The 21,984-nt window shown below is 42.3% G+C and overlaps 1 protein-coding gene and 4 pseudogenes across 1 annotated transcript; 1 reads left to right on the top strand and 4 right to left on the bottom strand.

Moving 5' to 3' along the window:
- Window positions 1–21,984, bottom strand: part of LOC101410925 (signal-regulatory protein beta-1-like) — a 66,867-nt pseudogene that overhangs the window by 11,858 nt on the left and 33,025 nt on the right.
- Window positions 1,098–21,444, bottom strand: LOC139437532 (signal-regulatory protein delta-like). Its single transcript, XM_071211833.1, has 3 exons — window positions 20,304–21,444; window positions 2,031–2,381; window positions 1,098–1,326 (listed from the first exon to the last, which is right to left on the bottom strand). The coding sequence occupies exons 1-3, from the start codon at window positions 20,551–20,553 to the stop codon at window positions 1,322–1,324; spliced, it is 606 nt and encodes a 201-aa protein (XP_071067934.1). The 5' UTR covers window positions 20,554–21,444; the 3' UTR covers window positions 1,098–1,321.
- On the bottom strand, window positions 8,901–9,766 carry LOC139437555 (FGFR1 oncogene partner 2-like; annotated as a pseudogene).
- Window positions 9,987–10,387, bottom strand: LOC139437531 (ubiquinol-cytochrome c reductase complex assembly factor 2 pseudogene; annotated as a pseudogene).
- Window positions 16,196–17,712, top strand: LOC139437554 (polymerase delta-interacting protein 2 pseudogene; annotated as a pseudogene).

Below are 21,984 nucleotides of genomic sequence, written 5' to 3'. Positions count from 1 at the left end.
GTCCCAAAATCATTAAAAAAATGGAATCAGTTATTTAAAAATCTTCCTGCAATGAAAACTTTAGGTCTAGATGAATTCATTGACAATATTTGCCAAATATTCAACTAATAAATATAATTTCAATCTGATACAAACTTTTCCATAGGTTAGAAAAAGAGGATTGCTTTGGCTAATTATATGTGTCAGCTTGACTAGATTAAGGTGCCTAGTTTTTTGCCCAAACACTGGCCTAAATATTGCTGTGGAGGTATTTTGTAGGTGGGATAAGCCTCTATAGGGTTTTATCTTTGATAATATGAATGGGACTTATTCAACCAGTTGGGGGCCTTAAAAGCCAGTTTTGTTCCTCTTTTGCTCCTTTGGTAGCTTCTGCCAGAGTGAATATTTTCTATTGTAGGATTTTAATTTCTTTATTGATATTTTTCAGTATTTTTTTGGATATTTTTTAATTGATATTTTTAGTGTATTTTTTGAGTACTTCCATACTGGTTGCTCTAGAGTTTACCATACACATCTTAACAGAATCAGCTTCAGTTTTATTTAATCCCCATGAACTATAGAAACATTACTCGTATATAGCTCTGTTCCCTTTCCTCCTTTTTGTGGTATTAATGTTAGACATATTACATCTATAAATATTACAAACTCAACAATATGTTGTTATAATTATTATTTTATGTAATTTTATGTCTTTTAAAGAAGTTGATAAGAAAGGAGGGCAAGTATATAAATATATAGCTGTCTGCACAGGTCTATTTCTGTTTTAGGCCCCCAATTTTGTGTTAATTTTTACTATCGCCACAGGAAATTAATACATGGGTTCAGCACTGAAAATATTTGTATATGTGTTTTTATTATGTGGAAATGGCATATATTTCTGAGTCTGAGTATTGAATTTTAATGGGGAAATTGAACCTATTCACAACACCCTCCCCCCCAATCATCTTCACTGTCACACCTGCACCCTAAATTATAATCTTCTTTTTAGAAAGTGGATAAAGTCATAACCCTAATGGACTGTAGGAGAAGGAGATGTGGGTTCTAGTATCAGTGGCCTGTGTAACCTTAGGCAAGCCAATTCACCTCTCCAGGTCTCAGTTTCCTTATCTGTGAAATGAAAGGCTTGGAATTTGTAGTGGGCATATGTTGTTTCCAGTTTCCTTCGCATTTGTTCCTTTGGGTTGATGGAATTTCTATCACAGCACCTCCTCTCCCAGGAAACAAGGAGTCAATGAAATGTTGTACACATGACACAGGAAAGTCTAGCCCAAATGCTTTTCCGGGACTGATATGTGGAGGGTAGGACTCGGAAGCTCTCTTTTCACTCTGGGATAGAAAAAGTAGTGAAATATGAAGAAAAAGTAAGTCTTTGAGAAATGAAAAAAAATTGATTTATACTTGCACTTCACTGCTGTGTGAATGTGGGACCATCATCTCCTGGCATCCCTTGGAATACTACTGACTTTGAGCAAACTGGCTCACACAACAAGATGTTTTATCTCCCATGGATGGCAGTTGAAAGGTGGAATGGGGTCTGGGAGCAGGATGGCCTAGACCTACATTCAGAGATCTTTCTTTAACTTGGTTCCCCTCATGGTAATGTCTGCCTGTAGCACCTGGGGCAACATGATTCCTGTTCCCAGTTATCAAGAGGAATAATTGCTTCAGTTGCCCAGATCCCTCTGTAAGACCAGCTTTTTGCCTTATGGACCCAAGTTGGCTTATGCCAGTCCCATATTCGGGTTAGTCACTGGCAGAGTGAATGGAGTTATCATAATTGATGTAATCTAGTTATCTTGGGTGAGGTGAATGTTGGGAAGACACCAAAATGTCCCTCATCACTCTGTTAACATTTCTGAATCTCATTCCTCCCACCCCCATAAAATATCTAACTCACAGGTTATTGAGAGAATGAAACAAGATCAAATATATATTGTACCCTCAATATTTGGCATATAGCAGTTGTTCAATGAATTGAGGACATTATTCCTGAGATATCACCTACCAGAGGATGGAGAAGTCATACTCACTTGTCACAGACACGTGGGTGCCCTGACCTGACAGGTACTCCATGTCAGGGTCCTCTTTCTTAAATTTCACACAGTAGTAGGTGCCAGCATCTGCAAGAGAGATTTCACTGATGCGGATGGAAAAGTCTGTGTTGTCAGCTTTCGCGGTGTTTCCAATTTGTTGTACTCTGGGAAAGAGACCTTCTTTGAAATTGTAGATTAATTTCCGGTTTGGTCCAGTTCCCTTGAACCACAGGACAGGTCCACTTGGGAGTGAATCTGGTACAGTGCAACTCAAGGTGACTGTGTCCCCAATTGATACAGTCTGTGTCATCTCAGGTTGTTGCACCTGGAGACTCTCATCTGTAGATCCTGGAAAGAAAGAGAAGAGAATAGTAACTTCCTTCTGCATCAGGATATCAGGATGGCCTGGAACATAGTAGCTACTAAGGAAATATATTTTGAATTAATAGATGAATGGATTTTCATTAAAATAAAAACTCTGAAATAGGATTTGGTCATATTTTTACATTTGTCTCAGAATTAGGGCTAAAGCTCCATGCTAATGATTGCATGCTGGTAACCCACATATTGAGTTCAGAGAGTGATCCAGATAGAGACACTTCCTCTCCCTATTAGCCTTTCCATCATACAAAAACCCACTCTTCCAACTCCCCCAAAATAAACGTTACGGTATTAAGTCTCAAAGAGGGGTATATATTCCAGTAAGGGGTGAAAATTGGTTCTTGGGGTATGATATTACCAACTCAACAAAATCTTATTTATTAGTATTTAATTGTTCTTGCTATGTTTTTTCGGGTATCACACAAGCAGCATTACACTGAGTTCATGGAAGATACATAAAATGTGTGCTGGATCAGTCCTTCAAAACTATGGAGACCTTTTTCCTGGTAGTTTGTCAGTTTTCTTTTGCTGTGTAATTAATCACCACAAACTTAGTGGTTTGAATCAACACATATTATCTCATAGTTTCTGTGAATCAGGAGTCCAGGCACAGTGTAGTAGGTTTTTCGGTTTAGAGGTCTTCCCAGGCTGCAATCAAAGTGACAGCTGGGCTGCCTTCTTATTTGGAGGTTCCACTAGGGCAATTCTATGCTCACCCAAGTTGTTGTAGAATTCAGACTTTTGTGGTTGTAGGCCTGAGGCCTTCAGCTCCCACAGGGCTGCCTGCTGTTTCTAGCCAAGAGGGCCTCTGCACAGTCAGTTCACGCCTGATTGTTTCTTCAAGGTCAGCAGGAGATCAAGAGCAACCCTACTGAGACGGTTTTATAGTCTTATAGAACCTAACATAATCATGGCGGTGACAGCCTTGCAATATTGTTTTGGTTAGAATCGAGTCATAGGTTCTGCCTACACTCAAGCAGAGGGGTAGATCTAAGGGCATGAACACAAGATCCAGGGATCACTGGGGCCACCTTAGGGTCTGTCCACCACACTCAGCAAGTAATGTTATAAAGTTAAGGTAAATGTTAGTAGCTTAAAAATTTTTAATTTAACTTTTAACTTTAAAATTCTATCACTCAACCTCATTGGAAAAAAAGAACAAGTTTTATAATTAGTATATCTAATTAGTATATCTAGAGCACAGATATACATATAGTATATAAATAGATATACTCTATATCTGAGTTATTAAAGTTCATGAGGGATGAATAGGAAAAAAATACTTTAAAAACATACCGTAGGGGAGTGATCATAAAAAAAAAAAAGGCTGAGAAACTCTGGAATAAGGGCAGGCTGGGAAAGAGGAGGTAAGATTTAGGGAGTATAGAGTTCATGGAGAGAGAATATTCCCTTCACTTATTTTTGAGGGGACTGAAAAATAGCCATTTTTCAGGGTCCGTTTCTATTTTTAGGGTCCATTTCTTTTTTTAAAGTGGGAAAACCACTAAGTTTGCAGACAAGCTTCGCTGGAGTATGGAACAAGGGGCAGCAGGGAACTGACCAAGGCAAGAGTGGGTGGGAGGAGAGGCAGCCACCTGCTTCAACAGGGCTCCGAATTATCCCCTGGAGAGGTGGTGGTGGGTGTCAGGGAAGATGGCTGGATTTGAAACACAACCGGGGATGTTCAGCTTTCCCTGATAGAACTCCGAATTCTCCCTGTATTTATGGAAGTTAATTCAGAAGGAGAGTAAGAGGGATTGTGCTCAGAGAACAAAAGAACAAAAATTGTTTTGTTTGGAGGTCTCAGTACAGACCTGGAGAAACTGGAGTCACTGTGGGTAGAACTCAGTGTCCTCTGGGCAACAAGCAAGACCTTGGAAGAAGGTGATAAACTAGACTGTGCTTTTTTTTTTTTTCAAAGGAGACCCAGGGATTGAAACTGGGACCTTGTACATGTGAAGTAGGTACCCAACCACTGAGCTACACATACTCCCCTAGACTGCACTTTTTTTTTTAGTATTTTAAAAATTTTTTATTTTTAAAGAAACTTTAGGTTACATAAATGTTACATCAAAAGTATAGGAGATTCCCATATACCCCACCCCCTCGCTTTCCCACACTTTCCCCCATTAACAACATCATCTTTCATTTGTGTGGTACATTTGTTACAGCTGATGAACACATATTGAAGCATTGCTACTAGCCATAGTCTACAGTTTACATTATAGTTTACACTTTGCCCTGCACAATTTTATAAGTTTTGACAAAACGTATAATGGCCTGTATCTGTCATTGCAATGTCATGCAGGACAATTCCAATGTCTCCAAAATGCCCCCATCTTGCACCTATTCTTTCCTCTTCCTTCCCTCAGAACCTCTGGTGGCCACTGCCTTCACAGCAATGCTACAAATTCTTCCATTGCTAGAATAATCATAAGTCTACGTTAGTCCATATGTTAGTCTCCCTTATGTTTGTTCATTTGTCAATCTTGAGGATTTGTGGTGCGTAATGCCCACCCTGTCTCTGGTTGAGAGGGGGCTTAGATCTCTTGGGTGGAATGCACTTTTGATCTGAAGATTCCTCAGAAGCTGCCCAGGGCCATGGTAGGAAACTGCATCCACTCTTTGACTCCCAGGATGGGGGAATGGAGATACCAGTCAGTTTTCCAGGCCCCAAACAGACTCCAGCCCATAATGGGAGGTCAGGAGATCTTTACAGAGATTCAGGTTGCCTGGAGCTCCAGAGGTTGAATCATCTGTCTTTCTTGCAGGAAATAAAGGATACTTGGGGCAAACTTCACCAAACAGCAGCAAATCTTCGGGCATGATAGAAACAATAATCAGCCTTCCACCTCTCATTTCTGGAGGCAGAGAACCTGTGTGGAAGGGCCCACTCGGCAGGGACCCACACGTGATTCGTTTCCTCAGTGGGAGGAACCACACTTGGAGTGTGGAAGGGAAGAGTAGCCTAAGATGAAATCTCAGCTGTGCATTTTCCCTTCTTTAAGTCTTATTTAGGGTAAGACTTTTGAATGAACATGCCATCAAATTAAGGAATACTTTTCCCAAAATTAATAGAAAACTTTAAAATAAAATTTTCTTTCATTTATTTATAAAATACTAATTTTAAGGTCTATAAATGTGAAAACCAATCCATTAATATTTGGGCTAATAGCCTTTTCACCTTTTAAGCAATTGCATCCTTCCCCATCCTCAAACCTAAGAAAGAAAAATTGTAAAATGAAAAGTAGGCTTCGGATTTTAGCAATATATGAAATTATGCATAAAAATACATTACTATATGAAGTATGAATTTCATATACTTCTCCAATAAATGCTATACTCAAAAGTAGAGTTTTCTGCTAGTGCTAATTTAGAGATATGCCTTTTCTGCTACAGGCATGTACATATATGTGTAAATGTAATATATTTAGGGGGAAGTGGACTTGGTCCAGTGGTTAAGGCGTTTGTCTACCACATGGAAGGTCCGCGGTTCAAATCCTGGTCCTCCTTGACCCGTGTGGAGCTGGCCCATGTGCAGTGCTGATGCGCGCAGAGTGCCATGCCATGCCAGGTGTCCCCCACATAGGGGAGCCCCACGTGCAAGGAGTGCGTCCCATAAGGAGAGCCCCCCAGCAAGAAAGAAAAGTGCAGCCTGCCCAAGAATGGCACTGCACACACAAAGAACTGATGCAGCAAGATGACACAACTAAAAGAGACACAGATTCCCGTGCCACTGACAACAATAGAAGAGGACAAAGAAGAACACGCAGCAAAATGGATACAGAGAACAGACAACTGGGGGGGGCGGGGAAGGGGAGAGAAATAAATAAATCTTTAAATGTAATATATTTAAACTTATTTGACACTTTTTCTTCAGTTTTATCCTTTTTTTCTATAATTAGCACAAAATAAAACTCGAGGACAATTTAAAATTTAAATTTATGTTAAGGAACACTTGATGATCTTAAAAAAAATATTAAACCACTGTAAACTTGATATTTTGTGGAAAGCAAAGGAAGAACTAATACTCCTAAATCCATTTCTTTTCTCCCTTTTTACTGAAAGGTAGTAGAAAACCTTACAGGTTATGAAATTCAGAGAGAGCCCAAGATTAGATTCAGAAAAAAATTTTGAAATTATAATATACTTGTTAGTGTTGGTATATTTTAAAAGTAACCTACAAAAAAGGTCAATGCTTTTAGGAGCCAGAAGAAGTGAAATCAATACTACTATCAATGTTATAAAACTTGATACTACAAGCTAGGCACAGTAATTGTGGCTTTGATTTAATAATGAAGATGACTTTTTTTCTCCTCTCTGGTTGATGCAGTCATTTCAAAGTAAATTTAGAAGTCCTGAAAGGATATTTTTATACACTTTCCCACTTAAAGTAAGCTATGGACAATTGCAAACTAAGTATTAATTATGGTAAGTCAGTTAAAATTAAATTACCTCTTCTGATTATGTTGCATATAAAACATTTCTGTTTCCTCTAAAGCCGAATTTTCTTTAACAAAAATTTAAATCAATGGTAAAGAAAATAGGTAATCACTAAGGCCTTAGTTAACTTTGACCCCAAAAGTGGGAGGATACAATTTAGAATGGGGAGTTTTCCATTCACAAAGTCATGACAAAATTTGTGTTTTTGAAACAGGATTTTTCTATGAATTGTTTGTAAACACTTATTAGGAGTATCCAGGTTTACCCAAGTGTAGTTGCTGGAGCTGTATGTACCCCAGAAAAACGTGTTCTTAAATTGAATCCACTCCTGTGGATGTGAACCCATTGTAAGTAGGGCTTTTGAAGAGGTTACTTCAGGTAAGGTGTGGCCCAGCCAGGCAGGATGGGTCTTAATTCTGTTACTGGAGTCCTTTATAAGCAGAGTGAAACTCGGATGCAGAAAGGAAGCCAGAGGGAGCAGCCAGAAGCTGGATATCAACAGACCCAGAAGAGAAGGGAGAGAACAGAAGATGCTGACACGTGCTTTGCCATCTGGCTGAGGAGCCAAAGATCACCAGCAGCTGGTCTTTGAGAAGAAAGCATCATTTTGATGATGCCCTGATTTGTACTTGTTAGCTTCAAAACCATGAGCAAATAAATTCCCATTGTTTAACCCAACCCATTTCACAGTGTTTGCTGAAGCAGCCTTGGAAACCAAAATTCCAAGAAGTCTCCTGACAGCCGGCTGCATGACTGCCAGCTCAGACCACGTGAGAGCTCTTCATCTGTTTACCTAGTAACGATGACTTAAGTTCTCTTTTAAATTTTTTCATTTTTTCTTTTTCGTCCTTTTTCTTTCAATAATAATAATAATTATTATTTTTAGGTATTGAGAGGGGCTAGGGATTGAACCTGGGAGCTGGTGCTCAACCACTGAGCTATACCAGCTTCCCTGAGTTGTTTTTTGTTTGTTTGTTTGTTTTGTTTTTAGGAGGTACTAGGGATTGAACCAAGGACCTGGTACGTGGGAAACAGGTGCTCAACCATTTGAACTACATTCATTCCCCTTTCAATTATGTTTTTTTTTAGCTGTTAAAAAGTCCTATTGTAAAGTTGCAAAACAAATATAAAAATATATAGAAAGAAATTACAAATTTTAAAGAGAACACAAAGCCAGGTCAGATTTAATATAATCAATTATAAAAAATAGATTACATAGCAACAAACATTATAAATATAAATAAGAATTCTAATATAATAGAAATTAATTATAACATAATTATAATTTTATATTAAAGCTCTATTGGACATAATAATCTCTAAGAATGAAATAAATTATTGGTTTAGTTATTTAATTTCCATTTAGGCCATAATTCTTTCTAGATAATCAAATTCCTATTTGGGAATTCTTCACATCTTATTGGAATGAATTATAGCAGATAACTATTATGTTTTAACAGAAATAAAAGTCTATGACCACTGACTATGCCTTTTTATCACCATGTCATAAAAGTTATTGCCTGGGGAAGTGGATGTGCCTCAAGTAGCTGGCTGCCCGCTACTACATGGGATGTCCTGAGTTTGGTTCCCAGTGCCTTCTAAAGAAGATGAATAGGACAATGAGCTGACATGATAGGCTGGCACAATGAGCTGATGCAACAAGATGACACAGTGAGATGATGCAACAAAGAGACACAGCAAGGAAACACAATGAGAGACACAACAAGCAGGGTGGCTCAAGTGATTGGATGCCTCCCTCCCGCATGGGCGGTCCTAGGTTTGGTTTCCAGTGTCTCCCAAAAAGAAGATGAAGAGAGAGCAGATGGCAAGTGCAAAAGCGGGGCGGGAGGGGGGGGTGGGAAAGGGGAGAAATAAATAAAATAAATCTTTAGAAAAATTTATTGCCTGTATATTATACATAGTATAAAAGATAAAATAAAGCTTTGATGGAGATTGTGATTTTTCTGTTCCACCTTTGATTTAGTAGGCCAGTCCTAGGGACCTTTGGGTGCTGTGTGAAAGACACGCATAAACCCACATACTCTACAGCTCATTCTCAGGCTCATATTGGTTAGTGACTAATGTTGACAAAGATATTCTTTCTGATGCTCCATCTTTCTTTAAGTTGAGAAATTAGTTCTTGTTCCTTGCAACTGTTATTTCTCATCTGACAATTTCAGAGGCTTTCCTCATTCCTGTTGCCATTTCAATTATCTGTTCAACATGCAATTCATTCTGCTTCCTCTCCTGTCCATGTTGAGGTGCTTCAAGGATGCTCCAGATCACATCAAGCAAGAACGCTTTGGGCTTATTCACTGTGTATGTACCATGTCAATCCTGTAATGCTGCTCTTTGTTATACCCAGATCATTTTTGGTAGCCATTAGTAACCTAAACCTATTTGTTCTCAGGACTTGCTCATTATAAGTTCCAGAGTAGACTGATGTTTTTCCAGGGATGTACAAAATTTTGTTTTCTTGATGCAAATCTCTGATTAGTCCTTTTTCTTGCTGGAGGTCTGGAACTATTGTGGACCATGTTTAGTATCTTGAAACTTCATTAAATTTGTGACTTTCTTCCTGATACCACCTTGTCTTTTTTTTTTTTAAATGCGTATTGAATTTATTCCATGCTATTTCCCTTCCTCTGCTGTTTCCCTGATCCTGTTCCTTTAAGCTTTCTTTGTTCTCTCCACTCCTCTGTTTACATAGGAGCTGCTTTTATGTTACTACTATCAGAATATATGATTGGCTCTTACAGTGGCATACCTCTCATGTTGCATATACTGATTAGCTGGCATATGTGTTGGTGGAGTTTCAAGTTCAAGTTCATCCCCCTGAAGTTGAGAGCAGTTACACTGTGTTATTGTGCCTGGGTATAGTCAGAAAGTATCCAGAATGCTTACGCCATTTAACTATTAACCTCTAGCTCTCCCTACAGTTTTTGTTTTCCATTTCTTTTGGGTATTACTGGGTTGTATGGCAAGTCTACATTTTTTTGAGCTAACACCATATTGCTTTCCATTGTGGCTGCACAATTTTACAAATCCCATTCCATACTCTTTTTTTTTTTTTTTTCAAGGGCAATCAGGGCGGTTTTATTTATGACGGTGACAAGCAAGACTCTACACTTATGTCTGTGGGCGAGACAAGGACTGAGCCCAGACCTTCTGCTTCTCTTCAGGTCTCTTGGGGGTAAACTTCTGCCGTTTCTTCCACATGCCTTTATTCATTTCCTTAAACCCTTCCAAGGTGTCTGTGGCCAGGATGAGCTTGTACTCTTCCAGGCCGCTAAAGCTAGTGTCTCAGGGGCAAGGGTACTTGTGTTTGTAATGGTTCGAAAGGAGTCGTGCTAAGCTCTCATACATCTGATCGCAGGCCTCGGGCTCTGCAATCTGAGTGTTCTTGCCCTCCGGAAAGGCCTGTGCTACCGCTGCCGCAGGTAAACGCCCAAGTCCCGGCCCCGTTTGGTCTCGTCCACTGGCCATTCCTCACAGAGCTTAAGAAAACGCCAATAGCGGCTAGCCGCCATTTTGGGCCCCCCATACTCTTTTGAATGACCCCTGTTAATTTTGCCAATTTTTTACTAAAAGGCCTTCCCTCTCCAAGTACCCTCAGATCTCTTCTTCCCTGGGTATCAGGAGATGACTGCTAATCCAAGGCATTTTTGTGCATGAAAGAATGCCTATAGTTACATTTTTGCCTCAGCCTTGTAGCTCCTCTCCTGATTTCCTGAATGTAATTCTTGTGAATGTTAGTCTTATTTTTCTTTTTTTTTGTCTTTTTAAAAAAGATAAATAGATCACACAAAATGTTACATTAAAAAACATAAGAGGCTCCCATATACCCCACTCCCCACCCACTCCCCGCTCCTCCCACATCAACATCCCCTTTCATCAGTACCTCCCTGTCATTTCTACTCATTTGGTGAGAACTGTCATTTGCTCAGTAAGAGATTCTACTGCATTGTCGAATTTTAAAATCTTTCAACAAGAGCTGTAGCATCAGCAAAAGTCTTCTCAACTATGCAGCTCATTTCTAAGGGAACACCTGGCAATCCGACTATATTTCCTGGTCCATTTACTCTTCTATCTAAACAGAAGACAGTCTCATATATTTTTCTTTTCTGTTTTTTTTTTTTAAGAAATACATCCTTATTGTTTTAAGGCACTAAGATTTGGGATTTATTTACTACTGTAACATAACAAAGGTACCATGATTAATACAAGTAAGACCAAGAAGTTAGGAGAAGTTAGTCAGATTCTGACCCTGGTAGACATTTGGCCACTGATTGACTTACTGGTTTTCCCACTTGCAGCCCCAAGAGGCACGGGCTGTAAAAGAGTCAAGACACTGGACTTCCAGTTTCTGCTTTGCACCGATGTAGCATTCATCCACCATCCGTTCATATAATACACAGGGAGATTTGCTCACAAGCAATAAACAGATTACACTTGCACATCCACCTTTTCAGTGTTGCATCCTTCAGTTTCCATAAAAAAGCCATAGACAAAGAAGCTATGACCTTGGGAGACACACACTGCAGCACATGACTTTCTAACCTTCCATAGGATTCTTCCCTTTCATGTCCTATTTGTGGGCCCTAGAGCAGAGGGCTCTGGAGTTGACTGCCTAGTTTTCTTTTCTTTTTTTCCAGGTGAAATGACTCAGCTCTACTTTAATCACTTAATTTTCAGCAAAATTTTATGCTAGTATGTTTGCTTTATTAAGACCTCTTTTTGTGTTCTGTAAACTAATTTGTTTTTATTTTTTATTTTGAGATAATTACAGATTCACCTACAACATAAGAAATAATATAGAGAGAGCCTGTCAACCTTTTGCTCAACTTCCCTCAGTAAGATCATACAAAACTATAGTACAAGATCATAATCAGGATAAAATCCACTAATCATGCTTTAAATTCCCCCAGTTTAATTTGTACTCATTTGCATTTGTATATGTGTATGTGCATGTGTATTTAGTTCTATGACAGTTTCATCATGTGTAGGTTCATGTACCCACCACTAGAGTTAATGTCAGGGTAGTTCTATCATCACAAGGATCCTTGATATTGCCATTTTATAGTCACATCTATGTCCCCCTCTCCTCTGTCCTTAATCCCTGGCAACCACTAACCTTTTCCCCATTTCTACAATTTTGTCATTTCAAGAATGTTACATAGATGGAATCTTAAGTATACAATTGTTTGCAGTACGGTTTTTTTCCCCCATTCTGCATAACTACGTGGTGATCCATCTAAGCAGTTGCTTGTATGGATAGTTTGTTCCTTTTATTGCTGAGGAGTATTCCATGGGTGTGGATGTACCACAGTTTGTTTAACCATTCAACTGTCGAAGGGCATCTGGGTTGTTTCCTGTTTGGGGCTAATATGACTAAAAAATGCTATGAACATTTTGGTATAGGTTTTGTGTGAACACAAGTTTTCATTTCTCTGGGATAAATGTCCATTAGTGCAGTTGCTGTGTTGTAAGGTAGTTGCATGCTTAGATTTTTAAGGAACTGCCAAACTGTTTTTCAAAGTGGTTATACCATTTTACCTTCCCACCATCAAGGAATGAGTGAGCAAGTTCCTCCGAGTCCTCATCAGTATTTGGTGTTATCGCTTTTTAATTTTAGCCATTCTAATAGGTGTGTAGTGATATCTCTGTGTGGTCTTCATTTGCATTTGCAAATGGCTAGAGATGTTGGAAATCTTTTCATGTGCTTATTTGCCATTTGTGTACTGTCTTTGATGAAATGTCTGTTCATAGGTTTTGATAGTTTTCTAATTGGATTGTTTGTTGTTTTACTGTTGAGTTTTGAGAGTTCTAGGTTCTAGATACATATTCTTTGTTGGATGTGTGGTTTGCAAATATTTTCTCCTGGTCTGTAGCTTGTCTTTTTTACCCTCTTTATATGATCTTTCATTGAGCAAAAGTTTTAAATTTTGATGATGTCCAATTAATCAGTTTTTCATTTGATGAGATCGTACTTTTGGTCTGAAGTCTCAGGACTTTTTGCCTAGCCCTAGACCCCAAAGATTTTCTCCTACTATTTTCTAAAATTTTATAATTTTACATGTAAATCTGTGATCCAATTTGAGTTACTTTTCATGTAAGATTGAGGTTTAGGTCAGGGTACTTACTTTAACCTCGGGATGACAAGTTGCTCCAGCATCTTTTGTTGAAAAGTCTATCCTTCTTCCATTGAACTGCTTTTCATTTTTGTCAAAAATTAGTTGGGCATATTTGCCTGGGTTTATTTCTGGGTTCTCTGTTCTTGCCATTGATCTATGTGTCTATCCCTCTGCCAAGGCCACACTGTCTTGACTACTGTAGCTATATAGTAGGCGTTCATATCAGGTGGAATGATTCCTCCCACTTTATTTTTCTTTGTGAAGATTGTTTTAACTATTGTAAGACCTGGTATTTTTCGTATAAATTGTGGAATAAGATTGCCTATGTCTGAAAAATATCTTACAGACACTTTGAGAGGAATTGCGTTAAAACTGTAGTGATTTGATATGGCTATGAATTCCAAAAATAGATATTGGATTATGTTTGTATTCTGGTCTATTACTGGGCATGATTAAGTTATGATTAGAGCTTTGATTGGACCATGTCATTAGGGCATTGAGTGCCCACCCCTTGGTGGGTGGGGACTCAGATAAAAAGCATGGCAAAGGATAGAATTGTTTTTTTTTAAAAAAATTAAAGTTAATAGATCACATAGAATGTTACATTAAAAAACATAAGAGGTTCCCATATAACCTACTCTTCACACCCTCACCCCCATCATTTTTGTAAATTGTAATTTTTGAAGATACATACATCACAAAAAAGTTTACATTATAAAAAATGTAAGAGTTTCCCATATACCCCTCACTCCCCCACCCATTCCTCCCACACCAATAACATTCCCCATCATTGTGGCACACTCATCGCACTTGGAGAACACATTTTGGAGCACTGCTGCATCACGTGGATAATCGTTTACCCTGTAGTTCATACTCTCGAGTTGGGACTTTTTTGATATTGGAATTTTGACGTTGGGGTTTGATGCTGAAACCTTAAGCTGGAGCCCTGGGAAGTAAGCACACAGAGGATAGACAAGCCAGCCCCAGGAAGAGAAGACCTGAGCTAGGAGAAGAACACAGAGGAACAGAGACGGCTCCTTAGATATAGCAGAAGCACCGGGGAGAGAGACAGAGCCATTCGCCTGATAGTCTACAGCTGACCTTGTGGAGAAAACTGAGGACCTGAGCCCAGAGAAAAGTAGGACCCAGGAAGAGAGGAAACCTGGAAGCCTGAACCTGCCAGACATCAATAGCCATCTTGCTCCAACACATGGAAATAGACTTTGATGAGGGAAGTAACTTAGGCTTCATGGCCTGGTATTTGTAAGCTCCTACCCCAAATAAATACCCTTTATAAGCACCAACCAATTCTGGTATTTTGCATCAGCACCCCTTTGGCGGACTAATACAAAAATGATAGACAATTTGGGGAGAATTGACATCTTTAGTATATTAAGACATAATATTTCTCTGCATTTATTTAGGCCTTTGTTTTCTTTCATCAGCATTTTGTAATTTCAGCACACAAATCCTGTACATGTTTAATTAGGTTTATACCTAAGTCTTTCACTTTCTTTGGAGCAATTGTAAATGGAATTGTGTTTTTAATTTTGGTTTTCATATATATATATTTGGTATATAGAAATACAATTGAATTTGTGTGTTGTAGCCTGTCCTGTCAAATTACTGTCGTCTTGCTGAATTCACTTATTATTAGCCCTAGGAGTTGCTAGACTAGATTACTTGGGATTTTCTATGCAGGAAATCATGTCATCTGCCAATAGGGACAGTTTTCTTTCTTACTTTCCAGTCTCCATGACTTTTATTTCTTTGCCTTGCCTTATTGCAGTAGCTAGAACTTCTAGTACAATGTTGACTAAGAGTGGTGAGAGCAGACACCCTTGCCTTGTTTCCAATCTCAGGAACAAAGCATTCAGTCTTTCACCATTAAGTATAATGTTAACTGTGAGTGCTTTGTAGATGTTCTTTATCAAGTTGAGGAAATCCTCCTCTATTCCTAGTTTGCTCAGAATATTTATCAAGAATGGGTATTGGATTTTGCCAAATGCTTTCTCTACATCAATTGATATGATTATAAGATTTTTCTTCTTTAGCCTCGTTTTTTAAAAAAGATTTATTATTATTATTTTAAATTTATTTCTCTCCCCTTCCCTGCCCTCCCCACCCCCCTTGTTGTCTGCTCTCTGTGTCCATTTGGTGTGTGTTCTTCCGTATCCGCTTATATTCTTGTCTGTGGCACTGGGAATCTATGTCTCTTTTTGTTGAATTTCTTCCTGCATCAGCTCTGTGTGTGTGTGTGCCACTCCTGGGCTGGCTACACTTTTTTCACGCTGGGTGGCTCTCCTTACAGGGCACACTTCTTGTGCGTGGAGCTCCCCTATGTGGGGGACACCCCTCCATGGCACAGCCCTCCTTGTGCACATCTGCACTGCGCATGGGCCAGCTCATCACACAGGTCAGGAGGCCCTGGGTTTGAACTCTGGACCTCCAATGGGATGCTCTATCCATTGAGCCAAATCTGCTTCTCTTCTTTAGCCTCTTGATATGGTAGATTATTAGGACTGATTTTAAAATCAATGGTTAAGATACAGACACATTGCTGTATTTGAATTGCCAGTATTTTGCTGTTTTTTAAAAAAATTTTATTTAATTGCCTTTTTAAAAAAATATGTAGATCACAAAAAAAGTTACATTAAAAGATATAAGAAGTTACCATATACCCCACACCCCACCCCACCCTACTGCTCCCACATCAACAACATTTTTCTTCATTGTGACACATTCATTGCATTTGGTGAATACATTTCGGAGCACTGCTGTACCACATGGCTTATAGTTTACATTGTAGTTTACACCCTCCCCCAGTCCAATCAGTGGGTTATGGCCAGATATATAATGTCCAGCATCTGTCCCTGCAATATCATTTAGGACAACTCCAAGTCCCGAGAATGCCCCCACATCACTCTCTTCTTCCCTCTCCCTGCCGTCAGGAACTTTCTCCACATCAATGCTACAATTTCTCCCATTGCTAGTCACAATAGTTCTATAGTAGAATGCCGGTAACTCCACTCTAATCCATATTTTATTCCTCCATCCTGTGGACCCTGGGATGGTGATGTTTTGATATCATGAGAGATATTGGTCTGTAGGTTTCCGTTTTGTACAGCCTTTGTCTGGTTTTGCTATCAAGATAATAGCAGCCTCATAAAAGGAATTGGGGGCCAGAGCCTGCTCGGGCGGGGCATGGTGGGCTTTGCGACCCGGCAGGCCCTGGCTGTGGGCAGCCACTGGTGGTCCTGGTCGCTGACTGGAGCCTGGGGGACGAGGCTGTTTTGTGCAGCAGGTGGAGCTGGCGCCTTTCCCCTAGTGGCGACCATGACTACATGGGGCACCTCTCATCCCAAAACTGAGCAGAGGGCCAAGTTTTGGAGACAGTTGGTGTGTTCGAGGTGCCAAATCAGAATGGAAAATATGAGACTGGTTAGCTTTTCCTTTATAGTGTTTTGTTTTTTTTAAAGATTTATTTCTTTCTCTCCCCTCCCCCCCCGCCCCAGTTTGTCTGTTCTCTTGTGTCTATTTGCTGCGTATTCTTCTTTGTCCGCTTCTGTTGTTGTCAGCAGCATGGGAATCTGTGTTTCTTTTTGTTGTGTCATCTTGTGTCAGCTCTCCGTGTGTGCGATGCCATTCCTGGGCAGGCTGTACTTCTTTCGCACTGGGCAGCTCTCCTTGCAGGGCACACTCCTTGCACATGGGGTTCCCCTATGCAGGGGACACCCCTGGGTGGCACAGCACTCCTTGTTCGCTTCAGCACTGCGCGTAGGCCAGCTGCACACGGGTCAAGGAGGCCTGGGGTTTGAACCGCGGACCTCCCATGTGGTAGACGGACGCCCCAACCACTGGGCCAAGTCTGCTTCCCTCATAGTGTTTTTTGCTACCGAGGCATCGTCTTGTTTCCCTAGCAGGTGAGACCGTGTGACTGGGATGTGGCTTCTGCAGCTCCAGAAAAAAGAGAGAACCCAGCTGGCCATGGCTCTAAGGAGTTGAAAGGCAAAACTCACTATCAGGTGCTGACTGAAGCTCAACACTGTCTACATACATCTCAGAGATCTCAGACAGAGGCTGTGACCTTCCTGGCCAACCACGATGACAGCCAGGCCCTCTGTGCCATCCCAGGCCTGGACTATGTCAGCCATGAAGACATCCTCCCCTGCACCTCCACTGACCAGGTGCCCGTCCAGCATGACCTCTTTGAAAGGTTTCTTCTGTATGACCTGACAAAAGCACCCTCATTTGTGACTCAGGAGACACTATGGGCCTGGCAGGAGAAAAATCAGCCCTGGATGGAGCTCTCCAATGTTCACCGGGAAACCACCGAGAACATCCGTGTCACTGTCATCCCTTTCTACATGGGCATGCGGGAAGCCCAGGATTCCCACGTCTACCGGTGGCGCTACTGCATGTGCTCAGGGAACCTGGACGGTGACGTGCTGAAGCTCTGGGAGTGGCACTGGAGGATATTCAGCCTGTTGGGCACCTTGGAGACAGTGTGAGGCCACGGGGTGGTGGGCAGGGAGCCAGTGTTATCTGAGGAGCAGTTCCAGTGCAGCAGCCACGTCTCCCTGCAAGCTTCCAGTGGGCACACGTGGGGCGCGTTCCACTTTGAGAGGCCCCATGGCTCCCATTTTCATGTCTGGATGCCTCCCTTCTCTCTGGAAAGCAATAAAGATGAGAAGACATCCCCCTCAGGCCTTCACTGGTAGGCCACCTGCATGCCCAGGCTTGGCCTGGCATCCCATTACTGCTGCAGATCTCTTCTCTCTCCCCATCATGGGCCACAGTGTGTCTCTTAATCGTGTGCCCCATTTGATGGTGGGTTTTTTTAAGAGGGAACACCCATGTAGGACTCCTCCAGGGCTGGCCTCCCAGTAAGCCCTGCCTACACTGGGTTCCTGAGAACCTTTCCATTAGAAACTTTTGTGTTCAGCTGCTGCAGGCCTGAAGGAGTTTCTGGGCCCATCACGCAAGTTGTTCGGAAGGTGAGGTTTGGTCAAACACACCAGTGTGGGCCTGGCCACCCTTGCCATTTCTGCCCCTGGGGTCTCAGGCTCCCTTTTTGGCCTGACCTTCCTGGCCTTCAGGGGAACTCGTCCCCCCATCCCCACCCCCCACACACACACACTGGGGTATGTGTGTCTCCCTTCTGAGGCTGGGACTGGCTGGATGTCTTCCCAGGGTCACTGTGCCTCACCTAGTGGGGAAGGAGCTAGAACCTTCGTTCTCTTCTCTACCTCTGCCAAGTAAAGAGGATGCCAGCTCCAGGGTCAGAGGAATGAGACAAGTGTGCCAGCCAGGACCATGACCTTCTGCCAGGCACCCAGACCACAGTGGTGACCAAGCCAAGCTAGCTTCTGAGCATCTCTGATTTCTAGGGGCCAGATGTGAGTTGCGCTACATCTTTGCCCGATTCTTAGGATTCTTAAAGTTCCAGATATAGATGTATAGAGTAGGATTGAAGGTGTCCTTTTCCCCACCGTGCTGCAGTGGTTGTTAAGCTGAGGTAATTTTATCATCCCCTGCCTCCCCCCATTGTCTGCTCTCTGTGTCCATTCACTGTGTGTTCTTCTGTGTCTGCCTGAGTTCTTGTCAGCGGCATCGGGAATCTGTGTCTCTTTTTCTTGCATCTTCTTGTTGTGTCAGCTCTCCATGTGTGCGGTGCCACTCCTGGGTGGGCTGAGCTTTTTTCATGTGGGGTGGCTCTCCTTGAGGGGTGCACTCCTTGTGCGTGGGGCTCCCCTATGCGGGGGACACCCCTGCGTGGCACCGCACTCCTTGCGCACATCAGCACTGCGTGTGGGCCAGTACTGCGTGTGGGCCAGCTCGCCACATGGGTCAGGAGGCCCTGGGCTTGAACCCTGGACCTCCTATGTGGTAGACAGACGCTCTATCAGTTGAGCCAAATCCGCTTCCCAGTTTTATTCTTGAATTAATGTTTTTAGTGTTGTCCTTAATCCTCCACCAGGGGGAGCCCGGGTGTCAGGGCAACCAAGTCCAGTTGGCCTGGACCTCGCTAGAACACAAGGTCAGGTGGTGAATAGAAATACAGGAACTAAGCCCACAGCAGCGAGCTGGCCAAGCTGTAACCACTGTAAACACGGCTCAGTACCACTGTGGCGTCACATAATTTTATTAGAAATTAGTGTTTGCTTCCAGAACCTAAGCCAAAAAAAGTGTTACAGTTACGTGATAAAGGAAAAATTCTCTTTTGCCAGGATCTGTGCCATTCTTCTGGCAGGCCTGGGTCAAGATACCAAATTAAAGAAACCCAGTGCTGGTATGTTGAGAGTAGGCATCCAATTTTCTCAGACACTGACAGGAAGGTTTGACCTTCATCCATGTTTTGTATTTGGGCTGCTTGGAGTTAAAAAATTTAAGACAGCCGAAAGCTACTTTCTGAATGAGACTGGAAAACCTTGAAACCATGCCCCACCCCCCACCCTTAAGCCACAAAGTCTGATTAAAGAAAATAAGATAAATTTGGCAGAAAAAATAAAATAAAATAAAAGGAATTGGGAAGTTTACCTCTTCTATTTTCTGGAAGAAATTGTGTAAAATTGCTGTGAATTCTTTGTTGGATATCTGGTAAAATTCTCCAGTGGGCCTGAGTGTCTCATCTCTTTTATTCTCCCAAAATATCCAAGACTCCTCCTCCTTCCTCACGCTCAGATAATGCTGCCTATTTCCTCTGGTGTGAACCCCTCAGCAATCTGCAGCGGCAATTGGAACTCACAGTCTCACCCACGCGGACCAGTGGCCTTGGGGAAGAGACTGCATAGGCCTGTGGAGATTTTTCAGCAAGTGGAGGTAGACTCCGTGGGCCCCTGCTGGGGAACCGGAGAGAACTCTAGTGACCACCGCTGGTGAATGTTCTTTGAGCACTCAAACTTGGGCAAAATTTTAACAGTGATTATCCCTGGGTGGAGGCATTGTGGATTATTTTCTTGCTTTATAATTTCATGTGTCCCAACTTTTTTTCCTATATTGAACATCACTATATTTGTGTGATGGCAATAAATTAAAAAACAAACAAACAAAATCTCTGCTCTTTTGCCAGAAACTGGGGTGCAGGGGCATGGAGACTTGCTGTGCCTAGCGCTCTGACTGTTACCCGGGGGGTGGGCCACAGACACGCCCACTGGGAGAGGCCATTTCATTCCGAGTCCTTCAAACGCTGCCTGTTCTGGGATGGAGCAGAGGAAACCCTCCCAAGAGGAATTCTAAGGGATCAGATTGGGAGAACACATTGAACAGGCAGAGGGGATTCCCCAGCACACCCCCTCAAACCCCAACTCACCTGTGAGTCCCAGCAGTAGCAGCAGCAGCAGCAGCAGCAGCAGCAGCAGGGAAGGCAGAGGTGCGTGGGGTGGGGAGGTGGGGACGGACATCGTGGTGGCCTGAGGAGCTGCTCTGTCTGAACGTCTGTCCTGGAGAGGATCTGGACTCTGTGCTCTGAGGAGAGAGGACAGTTCCTGCCTCCATGATGTCAGAGGAAGGGGATTGTGATGAGAGGAAAGGCTGTGGGACTGTGACAAGTTTTCCTTCATGATTATAAAATGAAACCAACAAGGTTGCCACGAGCTGAGTAGTTGCCGATGGAGGTGTCCTGGGTTCCCATAGCTGAGCGGCTTGATACCTGCAGGGCTGCGTTGTCCCTTGAGCCTCACACCATTTCAGGGGTTCTTCCCAATTCCATGACTCTTTTCATGAGCCTCAGACACAAGGCCAAGTGTCCAGAGAGCTGGGCCAAGTGCTTCTGGAAGCTTGTGATGGGCAGGTATGGGTACAGCTTCTGCATGAGCTACATGACTGGAGGGGGTGGGGTCTCTGCACTTCACATTCCTGGGGATAGAGATGCACTGTGCAAGGAACATTTTGCTCTAGAAGTATCAGAGGTAAGAAATGAACCCTGGTGTCTTGTCTACTTGGGTTCCCAGCTTTGCTGTGGATACCTTATCCAATATAGGAATCTGCTTCCTTTCTCCTTCCTCCAGAGGAACTGGGTTTGGCAGGAAAAGAGGTTAACTTTTTGGAGATGGTGATAATTTGTGCTTTAGAGGATGGAGAGGAACAAATGAGGGAAGGTGGGGCTGTGAGGGAACACCATGGAAACACAACTAGGAGAGAAAGGGGTGCCTCTCCTGTCTGTGCCCGGATCTGGGGCCAGGTCTGGGGACAATGGAATGTAGGGGCAGGAGAATGGCTCATGAAAGATGGAGGAGGAGGAGGCAGCAAGTTGGCCGCTCCTCCTTCACCCCTGGGATGGGCTCTAACCAAGCAAAAAGGCTGTCCAGGGACTACTCAGCTGGCAACCCTTTAATGTCTGAAGAGCCATGGCCAGGCACTTGCCTCTGTGGCTGTTTCCCCACTGTTCCCTTGTGACTCTTGCCTCCTCCTCAAGTACAGCCTGGATGACAAGGCCAGGAGAGGTGTTAGAACAAGAGGAGAAAGCAGAGCAAGGCCTGAACATGCTCTGTGAAATGAACAGACTCCTTGCCTTGTGATGTCACCATCCTATCCCAATGTTCTAGAATGATGAATTCCATGCTGAACCTGTTCAGGGACTTTCCTCCAGACTCCTTCATTCCATCCCCAGGAATCTCCTTACTTTCCATTGGACTCTGTGCTCTTTAGATTACTAGCAGCATGAGGTCAAGAGTGCACCTGCTTTGGAAGCAGATACAATCTAGGTTCAAATACTGAATCTGCTTCCTAGTAGCTGAGTAATCTTGGGCATATCATCCAGACTTGTATATCCTATGACTTCCCTGAAGTCTTTATCTGTATGCTCCAAATATTAAAAACTAAGTTCATTACCTATACTCAGAAATTCTCTTCTCCTACCCCACCCTGATCTGTAACGGAACCTTTATCCAGTTGGTCAAACCAGGAAGAGATCATCACATGTTCACCTCATCCATTCATATTCATTCCCTACAAGGCCCTGTTAATTGTACCACCTAAAAATCTCAAGTCAA

This window comes from Dasypus novemcinctus, chromosome 24 (assembly GCF_030445035.2).
Source record: "Dasypus novemcinctus isolate mDasNov1 chromosome 24, mDasNov1.1.hap2, whole genome shotgun sequence".
In the NCBI taxonomy this organism is placed as follows: domain Eukaryota; kingdom Metazoa; phylum Chordata; class Mammalia; order Cingulata; family Dasypodidae; genus Dasypus; species Dasypus novemcinctus.
The sequence above is the reverse complement of the archived record's forward strand: the minus strand, read 5'-3'. Positions and strand labels throughout refer to the sequence as shown.